The following is a 19,435-nucleotide window of genomic DNA, read 5'->3' as shown; positions in this document are numbered from 1 at the left end:
CCAGGCACTGGTGTAACGGCACACGTTGGTCAAGGCTGTAGTGAACAGAACGGCACCTCACACTGCCCTTCTCTGTACCAGCCTTCCTACACCTCCAAAGCTGACCCTAAGGATACTGGTGGCACTGGGGAGAGACAATCATACTCCTACTGCCACCCCTACAGCCTGGATTCAGGGAAAGAAGGGAGGGAGCAGGAGAGAGAGAGAGAAAAGTATTGCCTATGCACTCTACAGAGAACAGGTCAAGGTCTATATATACAGCCAGGAAAATCCAAGTGAGAACAGGAAACAGCACTCGCATCCCAGGGCACTAGAGAGGGCACGAGGCGGGCACAAGCCAGGTGCGTGGCAGGGAGAGCATTGGCACACGTACAGAGTAAGACAGGAACGGGCTGCTGCGAGCTTACCAGCTTCTCTTTAAATTAAAAGCAACACATACACACAAGTGCTTTGCGCCACATCCCACCGCACTCATCACGCAGGCTCCGATCACACAAGCAGGCACTCTCTTCCCATACAACTTAAAAAAACAACAAAACAACTCAAAAAAACCCAACAACAGGTCCCTGGCTTTGATTTAAAGATTAAAAAAAAAAAAAAGCAACGCTTCTTCCTCGCTTTAGGAAAAGAACCCCCCTCTCGCCCAGACACGGTGTTTCCCCCCTTCCAGCCAGAAGAGGCCACGCGCTCTCCAAAACACGGATCCACAGGAGCATCTCAACTGCTTTTGTCCTCTGGAAGACTCCAGAGTAACCCGCCTGCCACAAACAAACGGCACTGTGGGAAGCTCCACATGCACGGTGGTGGTGGCTGGTCTTGTTTGGTGTTTTTTCTTGTTTTAAAGACATTGGTTTTCCTCTCTGTTAACTAAAAGGATCAGCCCGGAATATGCAATAACAATTTTGGAACTTTCTGAATGTGCTCCCTCTAAGATGGAGCCCCTTCAAGTCTCCTCCAAAGTTTAGAGCCCAAAAAATGCAGTTGTTTGAAGGCAGCTGTCAAGCACGCCAAAAATCAACCTTACGGGAGTGACTGTATCAAGTACTACAGTACGTATTTGGGGAAAAAAAAAAAGGAAATTAAGCAGTTCTCCAGTTTCGTCACACAACGGGGATGCCCGGCTACAAGTAATCTAATCGTGGCTTAGATAATCAGAGAGGCTAACGCCCAGCCTGCAGTCTAGCCCCCTTGCACCAGTTGTACTGACCAAGTCTGGCTGGCTCCTGCCTCCAAAGGTGTCCATCCAAGGACAGGGGCACCCAGAGCAGCACGTTAAACCCGTTCCCACAGAGGCAAGGAAACTCTCGTCTCTCCCACGAGGGGACAACACAGCAGCTGGGATGGCCTTGGTCCGGTCTCCATGGTCCATGCCATACAGGTTTTCTCCAGTATACAACACGAGGATTGGAAGATGCTGGTTTAACATTTCTCTTGTACCCGTTTCCCTTTATGAAGGATGAATCCATAAACCTTGAGTAGTTCCCTCCCCTCCCCAGCCCCATCCCAAATACTGCCCAGCGTGGTTCACAAGCACGTATTTAATTAGCATCCGTTGGGTCCATCCTCCAGTCCCACTGGCACTTCCTCCCCTTCTGGCTGATCGTTTGGGGTTCCATGCACACCAAGGTAGTGGTTTTATCCTGGTATGTCAGGCTGTAGTCTCCTGGGCCACAGTATCTGGGGTTTATCGTATCCTGGTGAAGAGGTTGAGAACGGATACGGACTCCTGACAAGGAAAGGCAAAGCAGGTGCTAAGTGCTCCACAGTTACGTTACTCCACGTGCTTTTGTTTATTGAAAAATAAAACCAAAACACAAGTGTGATCTGGTGAGGTATCTCCAGCTCAGGGCATGATCTGAGCTCACCACTCAAAGTCCAATGCTACAAATATTCCCATGGGTTTTTTCCAACTGGTAACAAGGAGCATGGCAGGCAAGTGTGCCATTCCCATAGCTCTGCAGGAAGCTGTGCCCCAGAGCTGGCAGAAACTGGGGGGACACCCAGCAGTGAGCAACGCAGCTGCCCACAGCTCATTCCTTAAGATCTCTCTGCCGTTCTCCACCGCACCAGCCAGACACTCGGAGGAGCTCTCCGAGCACCTGGCACAGGCCATTTGTGGTGACGGCAAGTCATCAGGGGCAGCACCCACGACCCTATCTCCATCCAAGCCAGCTTTTTAAGCAGCTTCCTAAGGAACTCAGGGATAACCAGCTCTGAGGGCCGGGTCAGGTCACAGCAGGGAAGATGGTGGGCTCAGGGTGAGCTCCCTGAAATGCTGCTGTGTTCAGCGGCCCTGTAACAGAAGGATGTTCTGTCACACTGCCTTGGGCACACAGAGGCAACCTTTCCTTTTATCTGATGACTCCAAATCCCTTTATGTCTCAGCAAAGTTTAACCCTTCACTGCCTCCAGCCCTCAATCTGCAGGATGTGGTGAAGAGATCAGAGGCAAGGCAGCAGAACAGAGCAAACTCGGACCGAATGCACCCCGAAGGCTGAGCCTCCTGCAGGACACAGCTGCAGACATCCACACAACTCATCCTTACCTTTGTTGAGCGAGTTTTACTGAAGACATTCCAGAAGCGCAAGGTTTCATCTCCAGCTCCTGTAACTATGGCCTCCCCATCAGGGGACATTGCCTAAGGCCAAGAGAGAACAACCTTTAGCATCTGTTACATTTTTGAGGTTGGAAACAAATCCTCATTGGAATGCACGAGAGATATTTAACTCTCCTTCCTACTTGGCTGGCAGTGAGAAACCAAACAGCTACCTCAGCTTTCACGTGCCTGTTCAGTCTCCGTAGGTGCCAGTTCAAGCACTTGCATCTTACTTATTCAGCTATGGAACACAGAGGTGGGATAAAAAGGATTCTTGTGTAAAAAAAATCCAAGCCCTCTGTAATTGGGGCTATTCCTCCCTGGATTACAGATGTGTGTTAAGGCAAGAAGTGTGATACAACTGGCATTTGCCAGCTCTGTTAGTCACATCGGGATCAACCTCACAGAGCAGTATCAGCATTTTTATCATCTGTTACAAATCTGCTGGAAGCCCTGAGTAACAGTGAGAAAGTGAGTACGAGATCAACGTGGATTAACTGCACCAAGCGTTTTAATGACAAATTAGGAGGACTGAAAGCACCAAATTCATCCCCTGCTGGCGGTCACCAGTGAAGAAGTGTACAAGTCTTAAGGGAACAAGAAGAGATGCTTGTGCCTCCTCAGAAGAGTTTTGGCAGGCTTTGCTGTTCTATAATCAAGCCTCACATTTCCATAGCAGCGAAGCAAAGTATCCCTTGCAGGCATGGAAACCGGATACAGAGCACTTTTCATCGCTTGTAGGGCAGCATTCATATCTCCACCCAGACTAGAGGCAGCTTCCAGTGCCCCTGGCACTGCGGCTTTGGGTCCCATCTCAGCACGTGTGCAGCCAGATAAGCAGCTACAGAAGCTTTCGGAGACACGGCCATCACTTACCAGGTATAAGACTCGGTACGAGTGCCCTGTGAGCTTTGCTACTTGAGTTAACGAGGGGTACTTCCAGACGAGGATCTGGTTCTGCGAGTATCCATGGGTACTCACCTGAAAGGGGAGAGGGAAACATGCACCGTGCTTCTTACCACATGACAGCCAGCAGCAGAACTGCACAGGGAGGAACTTACTAGCTCGTTGGCGTGTTTCGACCAGGCCAGGTTGCACACTTGCGACCCAGTGTCGATGCACTGCAAAGGCTGCCCGGTGAGTGTGTTCCAGAAGCGTATGCAGCGGTCAGCCGTGCCACCGCCGGAGGCGAGGAGCCCGTGCTGGTGTGGAGACCAGGCAATAGCTTTCACTGCTGCAAGATGCTCTGTGTATTGTTGGACAGGACTCAGGCTGGAGTGATTCCAGACGAGGAGCTGGCAGAGAGGAGAGACATGATGAAACTCGCAGCACAGTCATGTGTCTGCAGCACCCGCAAGCCACCAGTTGCACCGGGACTGACGAGGACAGTTGGGCAACCAGATGATTTCCCACAGCTCTGCCCAAGCAAGCGCATCTCCACTCTGCACTTGCAGCTCTGCCACCACACCCAACTGAGGAGCCGTTCTACCACTGGGCCCCAAGGAAGCTAACAGTCCTTCAGTTAAGCCCGTGAAGCCAAAGACTGTGTCATTGAACATGAACTCAAAACCTTCTTTTGTCTTTACAGGTGTGTTATTCCAGAACACATTTAGAAATCTGCTCAAGTTCATTAGATGTTATTCTGAGCAGGAGGAACTCGGTACAACTATGCTATCACACAGACACTGGACAAATTCACTACCTAGCAATTCGCTCCAAAGGGCTCTGAGCACTGCTTCTCCGTAACAGATGGTGCTCAGTGAACTACAAGTCTGCGTTACAGGTATTAGAACTTATACAGCTCTGAACTCAGTTTCCTTCTGCATAAATAAACATTATTGCAACAAACTTGACCATATGCAATCTAAACGAAGTCAGGAAGTACAGCTTAGCAGTAGCTTTGTTGAACTCAAACCCCTGAGTCAAGCTATAGATTTAATTAGTCAAACACAGAAGCAAAATTAAATTTGCTTTTTAAATTTTATTAGTGAGAGGAGACCAAGTAGAAGCTTAGCATGAGTTATGTTTGGACACAGTCCAACAACTGAAACAAAAGCCCCTTTCAGAGAGGTCAAAGATCGTTAAAGAAAGGAGGTCTGACATTTCTTGGTGAAGATCTAGAGACACTGAGCCTCACAGGACTCGTTGGAAGCACTATACCTTGTTATCGTTTCCTCCAGAGGCCAGGAGCTGGTGGTCCGTAGACCATTTGAGCCCACAGACCTCCTGCCTGTGGCCCTGGAGCCGCCGCTCAGACTGTAGGGGTGGGGTGCGGATGTCCCTCTGAAGGATCATCCTGTCTCGGCTCCCAGAAGACAGCTGGTCTGCATTCCACGCCAAGGCACCTGTAACGCAGGCAGAGCAGGAGAGGATGTTGTGGGAGTCCTGCAGGAGCGGGTAGGCAGAACACAGGCACCACAGTGGCCAAGATTAAAAAAAAAAAAAAAAAATTAAAACAAAATGCTTACAGACTTCCCTCATTATCCACTGCCTGAAGTCCTAGAATAGTGTACAAAGAAAGATTAACCTGCACAAACTTACTGAAGGTACCACTAATCCCATTTGTGATAAGCATAGAAATAGAACTCAGAAGGTGCCGACTTCCCAAATCTCACTCCAGTGTTCAGATTCACAACGCCTCTGAGCAAAAAAACCCAAACCATAGTCCCCACAGAATACGGGAACTGGAAATCTCAGCATAGCAGCCTGCCTGCAGGGCTGACACCGGAAGCTAGTGGCAGTGAAAAAAGATGTTGTAACCAAACCTAAAATGGCTCAGACATGGAGGAAACACCTGCTGCAATACTCAAACGCCACCACACCCAAGATCAGAACACCACAATTACTAGATGATAATATTTTGAAGACTGCTCAAGACACAGCAGGGGATAAATGTCCATTCTGGTACTTTCTGAGCTCTGCTATTTCAAGCAGATCCCTCGCTTACAAGGGAAAAAGTTCAGTCATGAAGAAACAAAACATGAAGCCTCTGCCTCCCACCTCCTTACCGACTCTGGCTGTGTGCCCCTCTAGCATGGAGAGTTTTTTTCCTGCAGCTGCATCCCAGATCTGTACAAAGCCCTTGTGAGTGCCAACAGCTACCAAGTTTCCCTAGACAAACAGAAAACCATCATCAGTAGAGCCAGTAAGTAAAGACAGACGTAAAACAAAAGCTAGAAGCTGAGCGTAAGACTTAAGATAAATCCCACAAGGTGGAAAGCATCCAGAGTTCTTACATCTTTTCCCTACTGAGAAGGCCAAGCAGCCTGGCTGAAATATATTTATTGTAACATTTTATTGCCAAGAGCTGGAGACGTGAACTGGCTCTTTCTCCCTCCCACACCTCTTGAGAACCTCAGGATACAGGAGGTTGCTCTCTATTCCCTCATTTAGCAGAGAAAACTAGTGCAGAGGGGAAAACACATTTGATTTGTGACACATACAGAGAGTTTGGGGAAATACAGGAAAGTATCCCAAGAAGTTAAAACCTGTGAGGAAGAGCTACACAGCTACAATGACAGTGTCTAAACTGCAAGTGTTTGGGCTGTCACTGCTGACAAGGTTATACTGACCCGTTCTGACCAGCCCACAGATGTTACAGAATCTCCTTCCACGGAGAGATCACAAAGTCGGGTTACCTTGAAAGCAGGACAGAAGAGAACAAGAAGCACTTGTTATTGTCATACTGCACTATTAGCTGTCTGATAAACTAATACCTAGTTTGGGACAGAGCATTACAAGCACTGAGTCCCTCACACAGAATGTTCCATAGCTCTGAAAGATGCTATGGCTGGAAGAGACCTTCAGCAACGAGTACTTCACTCTCCAGACACTGCTGATCATTTACCTGGCTGGTACAAGCGCTCCAGAGGTAAACACAAGTCCCAAGGCCAACACTGAGGACATTAAGAGAGGACCAGTCCACCAGGTTCAGGTAGAAGTCGTCCTGCAGCTCTGGGGCATCCAGCACTTTGAAAGGAATCTTTGAGATTTTCCGAGTTGGTTTTCGAGGTGATCTTAGCAGCTTCTGACTGTTTTTGTAAACAGATACAAATACAACTACAGGATCTTACACATCACAGCAGATGGGAGACACAGACGCAGCCACTCTTTAAAGCACACCTGCATTTCTATGAAATGCACAGGCAAAGAGGCCACAAAATTCTTTCCAGCAAGTAAGCGTGGAAGGAATTAGGTTCTGCTTCTATAAAGGAGCTAGGGAACAAAAAGGTAAACTGACTACTGAAAGCTGGCCAAGACATACGAAATATCTAGGCAGGCTGGGCAGGAATTCTTAGAACTTGAATGTCCATACTAGGGAGAAAACATTCATCCCAGATTTTCAAAACCAATTCACATAGCAGTTTTGGATGCATCAGGAAGCCCCAGAGAACCTCCGAATCCTCTGTCCCAACCCTTCCCTTCTCGCAGTCCATGGAGAATCAGCATTACCTTTTGTTGCTGACAGGAGACAGGGAATACGGTGAGACCTCGTTGCCATCATCTGGACTAGAGCGTTTTGTGCTGAGCGAATACTGCGTAAAGGAAACACATCTAGTAAGAACCCCAGCACGCCCAAGACCTAAGGGATCGCTCTCAACACGCGCTGCTGCCCAGTGCCTAGCTAACTCCAACACCCACAGTCAGATTCTCCAGACTTTTCAGTTCCTTCCTTTCCCTGGTGCTCCAGAACCACACAAAAACATCCTCATCTCCACTGAAGTCTAAAAGCTTCATTTGGTCATTTACCACACTGTCCAAAAAAGCTTGGTTCCAACTCAGCTTCCCTGCCAGTACAGAAACAGGTAGTACGTAGCTTGCTGCAGATACTTCTGTTCTCTTCACAGGCCACGAAATTTTCTTATCAACAGCTTATCTCAGTCAAGACACGCCACTAACTCACACGCACTAGCAGCTGGCAGAACCGTGTGCTTTGTTCCTGTGGCACACACGTGCCACCTCCGTTGGTTTTAATGCCAAGTAACCAACTTACAGTGAAGAGGGACTTCTTCTCCGGGGTGGACGGCTGCAGCCTCCTGTCTTCTGTCTGTGGGTCTTGCACTTTCTCGATCCCTGCTCCCAAGAGTTCATTCTTCAGCAAGGCAGAGTAAGCAAGGCCATCTGTGAATTCAAACACGTGCTTAGGCAGAGGACTCGGAAGCAGCAAACAGCTCAGCAGGGAGTGGCAGGATCATGTCTGCCTGACTTGTACGTTCACGGGGCCTCTCAGTAAGCCTGGGGCCCCAGTCTGGAATCAAGATTAGCAGCAAGCTTCCCTTCCTTCCACTCCATCACAAACGTGCTTCCACTGCACAACAAATCAAGGGATACAAGCAGCCTCTCGCTTCCCAGATGCTCATCAGAAGCCTGTTGAGGTGACCTGGTATTCACTCTCGTCATGTGGGCATTGCCTAAAACACCAGCATGAGTTTTTGCATAAGCACAAAAGCATCAGTGTTCCCTTGATTTCCAAACTTGCCAACAGTTTGAAATAAAAGCTATAGGTGTGACACATGCAGTAGAAAGGTGATCTCACCTTTGCCATTGTCTGACGTAGCATCCTTTGCTTTTCTGTTCTGACTTGGTGATTTTTCGTTTTCCTGAAAGGAAAATATGATATATGGTAAAATAACAAATGAAGAAGTCTCCTGGACCACAGGGGCAGCCTGTTTGAAGAAATGCATTCAAAGGAATGCTTTTGGGGCAGCAGAAGACAAGCAGAGCAATCATGGCAGTCAAAACAAAATGCATCATTTCCTCAGTTCTAAGACTGAGCTGCAGGAGAGGGGAGCAAAACTTACATTTATTCTGTGGAAGTTGATGCTCCAGTTGGCCCCAGCTCTTGAGGGAATGAATCTGTCACCATGCTTACTAGGAGAAGACATTGGCGAATTGGAAGGCGTCAGGGTTCTTCTCATCTCTGCTACCTGAATTAAAGAATAAAAGACACACACGAGAACAAACGTTGATCACAGCAGGGGTCTGAAAAACATCAGTGAGGTCTTGTCAAAGCTGAATATGCCTAAGTAGAAGAGCCCAGCATTAGTTTACTCCCTTAACAGAACTAGTAGGCACGTCAGAGTCCACCTGTTGTGGAAACTTCTGTCAAAAGAAGCAATTAAATAGCCTCTTTCTCAAGCTGACATTGTCAAGGCAAGCACGTGGAAGACTGGAGTGGGGCAAACTGCTTGCAGGATGAACAGCAGATTCCTCAACTGCAGTCACATTCTTTTTAATAGAATAATTTATGTTGGAAAGAAGCCCAGCTCAGAACAGGGCTGATTTCAAAGTTACACTGAAGGTCACAGCCTCATCCAGTTGAGCTTTCAGCATCTCCAAGGACGCTGACCCCGCAAGCTCCCTGTTGCAGTGTCTGGATGCCCTCACCGTCAACATTTTTTCCTGCTATCTAACTGGAATTCCCCCTGTTGCAGCTTGTGTCCATTGCCTCTTATCCTTCCACTGTGTATCTCTGAAGAGAGACTGGCTCCATTTTCTCCATAACCACTCACCAGGTAGTTGAAAGCAACAATTTCAATCCTCCTCAGCCTCATCTTCTCCAGGTTGAGCAACACAGGTCTCAGCATCTTCCTGCTCCAGCCCCTCGACCATCTTGGTGGCCTCTGCTGGATTTGCTCTATCTTGTCAAGCCCTTGTTTTGTTAACCCTCAACTTTTTACGTTCCATATGTACTTAGTGAGATTATTTAGTAAAAAGGCATTACTGAGCCACATAAAAATATCTTAACTCCTTTTTGCAACCTGAACTGAGTTTATATATTCAAAGCTTTGCTGAAGTCAAGTTATTTGGTTATTCCTGGAACAGCTCAGGAACTCACACCTGCTAGCAGCCCAACAAAAGAGTAAGGTTTGCTTCAAAGAGGTCACCTGCTTTTCCAAAGCTCAAGTGAAAACAGTCATGGGCAAGACAGACAACAACTTAATAGTCAGACCGAGACCGTTTCACAGACCACCTGTACTTACACAAGGCATTGTGTTTTCATTCTGTATGTTGATTTGGCGAAGGAGACGTCTCTCATAATCCTGGTCCATGGTGGAAAGCAGAGGGGCTGGGGAGTCCAGCAGGCTCAGGAATTTATGATCATCAAGCCTAATCAGCAATCAGTCTGCTGCAACAGAAAGCGGAAGAAAACATCGAAATATTACACCCCTTCACAGAGAAACAGCCTCTCTGGAATCTCCTAAGCCTGTTCTTTAAACCTGAGACTAATTTTACTCTCCAGAGCATTGGTATCAAACTTGCGTGACACAGCACAGGCTGCTAATGAAAGTGTTTTCTGTATTATTGCCTTTGGTTGCTGATTCACATGAGCAAGCAACCAGCATTTTGTGTCTGACGGGACCTCAGCCACCACAACTGGAGCAGAGACCAGCCTGTTCACCTGAGCTGTAGCAGCAGTTTATTGAACCTTCAGTACCTGGGCATGGGAAAACCAGACACCTACAGCCTATCCCACCACAGCCAGATCCACACCTCTGGCCAGAGGCACAACTGCAGCACACACCACTTGGCTATTATCATATTATATTCCATATTTTTAATATACCAGCTGCCTCATCCCTGGCAGTGTTCAAGGCCAGGTTGGATGAGGCTTGGAGCAACGTGGTGTAGTGGAAGGTGTCCCTGCCCATGGCAGGGGGGTTGGAACGAGATGGTCTTGAAGGTCCCTTCCAACCCAAACCATTGCATGATTCTATGATACATATTCACAGTTCTTCTCCATGCTCTGAAGGGCACAGACCAGCATTGTTAGTGCCCAACCTCCTCAACTCACACACACCTCATGCTCTGTTCACAGCTCACATTGACACAAAAATACCAACACCAGAAGAGACACGCCAAGCTGCTCTTTCAACCCAAGACACAAACATCTCTAAAGGGAAAGGTGGAATCTAACACACATGCCACACAAAAATCCCAGTACACAGCTATTTGGAAGCTGTGCAGAACATAAAGGGGTTTTCATTCGCTGTTATTGTAGAAACATTCACAGCATTCGGCCGGAGTCCCGGCTACACAAACGGTGTTGCCTTGAGATACAAACTCGTGGCAAAATCCAGGAGGCAACTGCGCCCAAACGGCTGTGCTGGGAGAAAACTGTCCAGGGACAAGCTACACAGTGCCACGCTCAGGGCCTGCCACGAACTGCCTTCGGCTTCCTCCCAGCACAGCTGAGGTTTGCTGCGGAAAAGCTTACCTGCAAGAACAGAGAACCTCCCCAGGGCTCACCATTAAAAACCAGAGGCGAGTTACCGAGCTAAGAGGGGTGCAGCAGCACACGCTGTAATTCGGCGAGGTGTGATTAGTTATTACAATATCCTAGGAAATCGGCTTGCAAGCAAGATGAAGTACACAAACTCTGGGCTACAGACATCTAGTGGCAAGCACAGCTAGTTTCCTTTTATCTACGCTGTTTGTTAGCACTGAAACTTGGACTTCTTACAAACACTGAAACGCAGAGGCCTGTTTTTTTCCCTTGCCATTAAACATGCCAACACTTTTACAGGAGCATCCCTGAAAAAGAGAGCGCCAAGCTGTCTCTGAGTACACCTGCTTACCTCTGCCACCTCCTCCCCTAAGCTTTTTTCCTTTTTGATTTAATACATTTCTCCCATATGTTCTTTCAGAGGCAAAACTGGAGAAAGCTACCGAATTTACCATAATCAGCTTCCACCAAACGAAGGGAAGAGTCAGAGATGGCATTATTGCGACTGAAAAGTTGCAAGAGTCTGGGATGTTATCAACCAAGGAGGTTAAAAAAGCGCATTCCATGACAAATACTCTCCCTCATTTTGCAGTTTACTTACCACTATCCACATAGTATACTTACCAGTATCCACGTAGTTTACTTACCACTTATCTACCCACGAGCTTCCAAATCCACCTTAGAGGTTCACAGGACCTCTCTAATCAAGCATTTCAAGAAAATGCTTCCCCCTCCTGTTTTTTTGTGTTTGTGGGAACACCATGAACAAGAGAGGTCAGCTTGCAGAACCCACAGGAGGAGCGTGATCAGTTGGGGAACACCACACGTTTGAAGCATCCTCCCAAAATGGCTCAGCACAGTATTTGTGAGAGATCTAGATCCAGTTACACAGCAACGTGACATTTTTAATTCTGGATATGAAACACAGTTGGTTTTAGAGCTTTTCATTTGAGTACGAATTTCAGCAGCAACTTCTAACCAGACATACAGCACACAGAGTGAATAACAGAAGAGACTGTATAGGCAGAACACGGCAGTAACGGTCATAAGCCCCAAACAGCCTTTTTCAGGCTTCAGATGCTTCAAAATAAAGCATCAACATAACATTGATTGTGTTTGAATTATCAAGACTTCCTCTAACCACTTTGGCCCTGTCGAAACTTGGAAATATATTCAGTTTTTACATTTAAAAAGTTCTCCTGCCTTTGGTGTTTGAGGAGTCTCTCACTTTCATCAGCACCTCTTGTGTTTAACACTTACCCACCCAATCACCTTCCAGTTTTAAGAAGGGCACAAATGATTTCTGGAACCAAAAAGAGGATTGTCTAGCTCTTGCTCTGCTCATGTAGGTCACATCTTGAACTGACAGAGCCAACACAGCCTACGTTGGTTCCCCCTACTTCAACACTTGCTGAAAAATCCAAATAGTTACCGACTGCCTCTCAAACGACAAAGAAACAATATTGCAAAATAACTGCATTCATTTCCCTGCCAAGCCCGGCACTCTGCACGCTGGCTTATTAAAAACACATCCATACCACGAAAAACACTGAAGTGTTTGAATACATTAAGGTTGGGTCAATAAAAAGAACAAAATGCACTTGTTCAGCACCATAACTCCTTTACAATACAAGGAGCATTGCTCTGCAAGGAACGTGTACTGTGGTAAAATTCAGGAGTTCGAAGACTGGTGCGTGAAGAAAAAGTCAGCCAGAAGACAAATTCTTCCCCAGCAATCAAAAACACTCCACCAAAACCCACCTTTCTTCTCCAAGCATAAGCTACATAATTAGTAACAAAATACATCCAAAAAAGAATATGTTACACGCATAGTTCTTCAAGATATTTTATTTCTTCAACCGAAGGAGAACTTACAGTCCACGTACTCCCAGCTCTTATGGCAAAGCCTTTCCTGTTGGCTTCACGGGAAACAGAAAACTCACCTACTTCCCACAGACAAATTTAGAGTCAGCAGGAGCCTACCCAAACCCAGAGACGCTACCTCCTCCTTGGGCCTGTATTTAACAGCACAGGTTTTGAGGTAAAACACATCATTATTCAGGTGCTGAACACTTACAAGCCCTCAGGAAGAATCCCATAATTTACCAAGGGAAAAAGGATGGAGTAAACAAGTACTTAGTCCTCTAAGTCACGAGCAGCAGGATCTGAAATCAAACCCAGATGTCCTGCTTCCCCAAAGCCCAAGTTTTAATCTTCCAGTGCTTTATCTAAAACCCCTTACTAGGCAACACTTGCAAGCCAACAAGTTAAGATCTCAGCTGGCAAGAGAACTGGTAGCCCATCTAGCCACGGTAGCTAAAGAGCCCCGCATCGCCTTGGTGCCAACTCAGCCCTCGTCTGACCACACCACGCACCAACGTGGCTCACCGAGATGACAAAAGACTAACTCAGCCTCAAAGGGCAGATGTTTTCTGCTGACTTAGTAAACAGCACCTCCACCTCAACCTGGAGTACTGTAAGAATAGAATCATGGATTGGTTTGGGTTGGAAGGGACCTCAAAGACCATCCAGTTCCAACCCCCCTGCCATGGGCAGGGGCACTCTCCACTACACCAGGCTGCTCAAAGCCTCATTCAACCTGGCCTTGAACACTGCCAGGGATGGGGCAGCCACAGCTTCTCTGGGCAACCTGTGCCAGTGCCTCAGCACACTCTGAGGGAAGAATTTCTTCCCTAGATCTCATCGAAATCTCCCCTCTTTCAGTTTAAAGCCATTGTCCCTTGTCCTGTCACTACACGCCCCTGGAAAAAGTCCCTCTCCAGCTTTCCCGTAGGCCCCCTTTAAGTACTGGAAGGCTGCAGTAAGATCACCCCGGAGCCTTCTCTTCTCCAGGCTGAACAGCCCGGAGAAGATATGGATCCTATAGAAGGATCCAATAGCTATGGATCCTTCTGTTTCCCAGAATTTTGAACAAGCTGTAAGGCAAAAAACACCTTAACCACAGCATTTCTGCTCTGTACTTGTGAAGCCTATTGCAAATGCGTCCAGAACACCAAAGCCAGCTTCACACTGACGAGGAGCGAGATGCTCTGCACTTGGCCAACCTCAAGTAGAGCTCGTCCACATTTAGCTCAGAGGAACAGAGTTTATATATTATGCTAAACAATCCATGCTTTTAAGTAACTTGCCTCCTTTCAAAAACAGCAGTAGTACAAAAAGCTAGAGCCTTGTGTAAATTTGACCAATATTTACTTTTTTAAAGCTACAAGTATGCAACTTCTTATCCAGCAACTCACTAAGGTATTAGTGTGAAAAGCATTTATAAAATCAACCATTGACAAAAGTAACTCCTATAAAATGGAGCCAGGGAAAGCTGTACTTCAAAATGAAATATAAACTTCGCTGCCTTGCACTCGCCAAAGAAGATTGTTCACAACTAGGTATGGCACAGAGCCCACCCTAACAGCAATGACAAAATTACTTCAGTGTTAGTGACAGACAAGATCTCCACCACCCTTAAGCCTCACTCCTGAAGGCTGCAGAGAGATTCAATACTCCACCAGTAAGTCAAGACGCTGGATTACTGCAAGAATCGTCACATTTTATCAGAGTATTTCAGAGCGTAAAATGTAGGTGACTACTCTTTGCTGAAGGTCCTGCAAAAATCTGTGTTATTTCTGCCTTTCCAAAGCATCCCACAAACAAGCACCTTCCACCGAGGGAGCTCGCTCACCACCATCAGTTCTAGAACGCCCCTATTCCAAAAACGCCAACTTTTAGTGACCAGCAACAGGCACAAACTGAATTCCAGTTCGATTCGAAAGGCAAAGTGGCTCAAAGGCACAGCAAAGAGTCGCTGTCATCCCCCGTCTGCAGTCAGCCCCTGAGTTGTAACAGTACTCCAGAAGCTCCAGCCGCTGCAATTCCACACTCAGCTTAGGAGACAAGTGGTACGCTCAGCTATTTGTGCCTCCTTTCACCTCTAGCGTCACGAAAACACCACCCCTTCCTCACAGGCAGGGCCCCAACCTGTAATTCAGATTGGAGGTGATGAATGTTTGACTTTCTGCAGCTCACTGCACCTCCACCTGCTCCCACAGACAAGCTACAAGGCGTCCCACGGCCCTCCAAGCCAGCTTCCAAAGCTAATTTAGGGGTTTGTACCTACCCTTCCCAACCAGCGTGCAGTCCTACCAAGATCAGAGGGGAACTCTGGCCAGCAAACCGCGGGCATGGCACTAATTTAGGACACTCAGGCCGTGGAGTGCTGCAGGAAGCCTGCATGAGCCAAGGGTGAAGGACTCACAACAAGGAGCTCTGTACACGTCATGGACTTTCACGGGTCAGCGGAAACCCAGGCTTGTAACACCTTCAGGAAACAGCAAAATCTCTGACTTTGGAAGAGCCTTTACTAAAAATAAACACCTCTCACAGGCTAATAAATCTTTTCAGTACACTATCACAAGTCCAAAGGTTTTGCACCAGGATTCTCATCCACAAAATAGTTGCTCTTAGATGGAAGCCCTCATCTGAGGGGAACACTCCAGGAAGTCTACCAAGAACATTGCTACTGCTGCCTCACTTACACAGACGATGCCCAGACATCACCACCGCTTTCAGCACAGATACTTCTCCCAAATCCCCCCTCCTCTCCACAACTGGAAGAAAAGGGAAGCTGACAAGAGTCAAGCCTGCCACACTGTACTCAAAAGACAAACACGTTTCCAACTGGCCAACTCAAGACTCAAACGCAAGCGCAGTGGTCAACAACAGAGATCAGAGTGGGCAGCCCCCTCTGCTGTCGTACCCACGCAGCAGCCAGCCCCGAGCTGAGGGGCTTCCGAGTTTGCTTCAGTCAGCTTTTAATAAATTAGGAGAATTGTAGGTTTGTTACTTTACCTTCATAAACGATGTTTTCATTCAATACACATCTCACTGCAGTGTACAGTAGTCCATTAGGACCGTAGGGTTTATCTAAGCAAACACGACAATCATGTACTCCGCAGGGGATTTCTCAGAAAATCATCACCATTAAAACCCTTTTTATTGCCTGCAGGTAGTGATTATTTCATCTTTTCACCATGCTGCTCCATAAATAAGAGGGCCACGCCTGCTCCCAGGGAATCCGAAATAAAATACAAAGTCTTCAGCAGTGCAGGAAGCCGTATGCTGGGAAACACACAGAGCATTAAAACATCACACACGCTCAACGAGGGGTCACCTCTGTGCCACCTCTTGGCAGCGGGTCAAAAGGCAATCTCTGCAGCTAATTAACAGAAAGTCTCATAAGAGGTTCATCTGGTATGAAAGAAAAACAAACAAGAGGCAGCAGAAAAAGCACTCCCTGGTTTTAGAGAGGCAATAATGAGCAAAGGTACATGGGTTAAACAGCGTTCGAACACCTCTTCCTTTCTGGCTGTGACAAAGGCTGGATTAAAGCTCTGAAGGCTGAGTTCAAGATCAGGTTCAGCTCTGGCAGGTGGTGCTTGAGAAATACCAAGTGCTAAACAAGTCCTGCTACTCCCATTTGCCCCGCTGCTCCTCAGGAAACAGGTTCCTGCTGGCTGTGCCTTTGCGCTCGGGCAGAGCGGGTGGTAAAACACCACCCCTTTCTGCAGGTGCCAGATAACACACACGCTGGGGAAGGGTTAACCTCGTCACATCCTGCTTTGAGATTTCACCTCAGTCCGTGACGTAACCTGTGCCAAACTGGTATGCCTGGGTGCTGGCGGAAGGAGTGATCAAAAAAAAAAAACCAAACAACCACCACACAGTCTTCTCTGTGCTACCTGGCCACCAAACGTCCCCTCGGACTCGAGAGCTGAGCTACTGGTAGTCACTGGCCTCGGCAGAGGTAGCTGGCCCAGGAAGCAGAAGGCAAGTTGCAGCAGCAGCACTTCTGTTTCCACGGTCACCTGATGGCAGTTTTCCCCACATAAACACACGTTTTGGACAAGTTGCTGGGCCAGACGGGAGAAACGGAAGTTCTCTTTTCGGCTGCTCATCAACTAGCACGTGATGGCACTCATTTTGGTGATTACCTAGAAGATATTTACTCATTTATTTATTCTGCACACCACAAAGTGTTTAAGAAGGAAGCAGGGATGGATGAAGCGAAGTACTTGGACTTTAGGGATACGGGGTCTTTATAAGGGTGGAGTTTTTCCATGTTAGGGATTCTAAACTCAAAGAGGACTGACTTAGGAGTAGAAGGAAGCACAAGAGAAAGGCTACTGAACACATTTTGCACCATTTTACAGAACCTTCAGGGTGCTTTTTTGTAGTTTTTTTTTTTTTTAAGTAGTTTACACGCTCTGTCTGAGCATGGCAATTTTTCATAAAGCTACTCTAATAATAGTCAGTTCCCCTTCAAAAAAATAGAAAAAACTCACAGAATACAGTTGTTTGATTTATCTTACACCTCAAAAGGGAGTACAAACAACTAAAAGCACCAGTTCTAGATAAAAGGTCTACTTTATCAGAAGCCTTATCAGAAGTCAGTGCACTAAAAGCTGGGATTAAGAATTCACCAGCCACCTTGTCCATGAAACTTTACTGGAAAGGCCAGGCAACTCAAGTCTGCTTCACCATAACACTTAAGCTACTGAAGGTGCAGTGGTGCCCCTGGTCAACTCACAAAAGTAAGTCACAGAATTTGGTAAATGCAGAGGCTTCAGTCTACAGCCCCCCAAAAAATCTGTTTCTGTATTAAAAAAAAATAATGAAATAAAAATCAGTCTTTAATACGAGATGTTGCTGCCAGCAGGGGAGTTGCTCTGCACAAAACACTACGCTAACACCCTTAAACACACTAACTCGGCAAGAATCAGCGCTTCGCAGGACAACAAGCGCAACAGCTACAAATCAAGGAAAAAAACTAACCCACGCCATAAAGCCTGCAGCACCTTCGACAGACGACTCCAACATGACCTGAGGGACCTCACTGTGCTTTCACGACTCCTCCAGCAGAACACCTCCCATCTCGCCAGGCGCAGAGGATGCTCAGCTCAGATTTTTCAGACCTCAAGCCTGTACCTTGCTGAACGTGCATACTACATCCATTTGCAAAACGTCAACAACATATTAAAAAAAAACCTAACGAAAGCCACGGTGATATTTAGCTCACCCAGACCCCTAAAAGCCATTGGACGGACAATGGCGCATCACCAACTTGTGTTGCCCATCAACGAGCGACTTCTGATAAAAGCTTCTGTTGCCATTTGGTAGTTCTGTTTAGTACTAGAGTCCACGCCACAGAAACCTCAGCTGCTGTTCGTGTTATCGATGGAATAATGAATCAATGGAATTCCAATGATCACGGAATCACGAACTCAGGAAGACGCTGCAGTGGAATCCCAGCATGTCAGGGATTGGAAGGGACCACAAAGGATCATCTAGTCCAATCCCCCTGCTGGAGCAGGACCATCTAGATCAGATCACACAAGCACACGTCCAGGCAGGTTTGGAACATCTCCAGAGAAGGAGACTCCACAGCCTCTCTGGGCAGCCTGTTCCAGTGTTCTGTTCCCCTCACTGGGAAGAAGTTCTTCCTTATGTTTAAGCGGAACCTCCTGTGTTCCAGCTTAGATCCATTTCCCCTTGTCCTATTGTTGGATGCCACTGAGAAGAGCCTGGCTCCATCCTCTTGACAGTCACTCTTTCCATATTTATAAACATTAATGAGGTCCCCCCTCAGTCTCCTCTTCTCCAAGCTAAAGAGACCCAGCTCCCTCAGCCTTCCCTCAGAAGGGAGATGCTCCACTCCCTTAATCCAGGAACCAGCCTCTGGCTCTCATGGCACCTTCCCAAAACAGGTCGGGGTACGCTGACCAGATAAAGGCTCTACGGCGAACAGCTTTCAGCCGCTTTGGATACACACAGGCTACACGACCCCCCTGGGGGCCCAGAGGATGACGCCCGGGAACAAACGCGTTAAGGCACATCTGGAAGCAGCTGTGGCAGCGACTGCGGCACCAGCCCGCTGCAAGGGCCGCGCCGGCGCGGGCGGGACGGCTCGGGGTCACCCAGCACAGATGGGGTCTAACAAAGCGCCGTGAAAAGGAAAAAAAGCACAAAAACAAAGAGGGGGAAAGGCGCAGCGGTCACGCCGGGCCGCGGAGCGCCGGCACTGCTCGCTCAGCACCCCCGCGGCAGGCCCAAAGGCCGGGAGGCCGCTGCCCTCCGCCCGCCGCCCCTCAGGGCCCGAGCTCGGGCCACACCGCCCCGGCAGTGACCGCGGAGGGAGGGCGCTCCGAGCCGCGCGGGGCACCGGCTGCCCCGGCCCCGCGGCCGGGCCCGCTCCGCCCAGCCCGGCCCACCGGGGACTCGCAGCCCCGCGGGAAGCGGCCGGTCGCAGCCCGCCCCTGTGACACCGGCGCAGGGCCGCGGCCCCGCCGCCCGCCCTACCTGCCCGGCCGGCCCGGCCCGGCCCGGCCCAGCGCCGCTCCGCCTCCTCCTGTCAGTCTCCGCCGGCCTCAGCGCTCCGCAATATGGCGGCCGCCCCCGCGGCGGTGCCCCCGCCCGCCGGCCCCGCCCCCGCGCGCGGCAGCACGGGAGCGCGCCCCGCCCTCCCGTTCGAATCCACACAGGAAGCGGCCGCGCGCGGCGCCATGGCAACGGCCGCCGCCCGCCCCGCCCCGCCCCGCCTCCGC

At 48.4% G+C, this 19,435-nt stretch overlaps 1 protein-coding gene across 1 annotated transcript; it reads right to left on the bottom strand.

Moving 5' to 3' along the window:
- Positions 1-1,056: 1,056 nt before the first annotated feature.
- On the bottom strand, positions 1,057-19,246 carry FZR1 (fizzy and cell division cycle 20 related 1). The gene is made up of 14 exons (XM_086627599.1): positions 19,191-19,246; positions 9,580-9,725; positions 8,398-8,523; positions 8,133-8,196; positions 7,590-7,717; positions 7,049-7,131; positions 6,444-6,627; positions 6,169-6,234; positions 5,605-5,707; positions 4,757-4,941; positions 3,658-3,891; positions 3,473-3,577; positions 2,546-2,638; positions 1,057-1,726 (listed from the first exon to the last, which is right to left on the bottom strand). Exons 2-14 carry the CDS (start codon positions 9,646-9,648, stop codon positions 1,685-1,687), a joined length of 1,482 nt encoding a protein of 493 aa, XP_086483725.1. The 5' UTR covers positions 9,649-9,725; positions 19,191-19,246; the 3' UTR covers positions 1,057-1,684.
- Between the last annotated feature and the right edge of the window lie 189 nt (positions 19,247-19,435).

The sequence above is a fragment of the Tauraco erythrolophus genome, chromosome 28, assembly GCF_009769465.1.
Source record: "Tauraco erythrolophus isolate bTauEry1 chromosome 28, bTauEry1.pri, whole genome shotgun sequence".
Taxonomy (NCBI): Eukaryota; Metazoa; Chordata; class Aves; order Musophagiformes; family Musophagidae; genus Tauraco; species Tauraco erythrolophus.
Note: the sequence above shows the minus strand (reverse complement) of the source record. Positions and strands in the feature narration are given on the sequence as shown.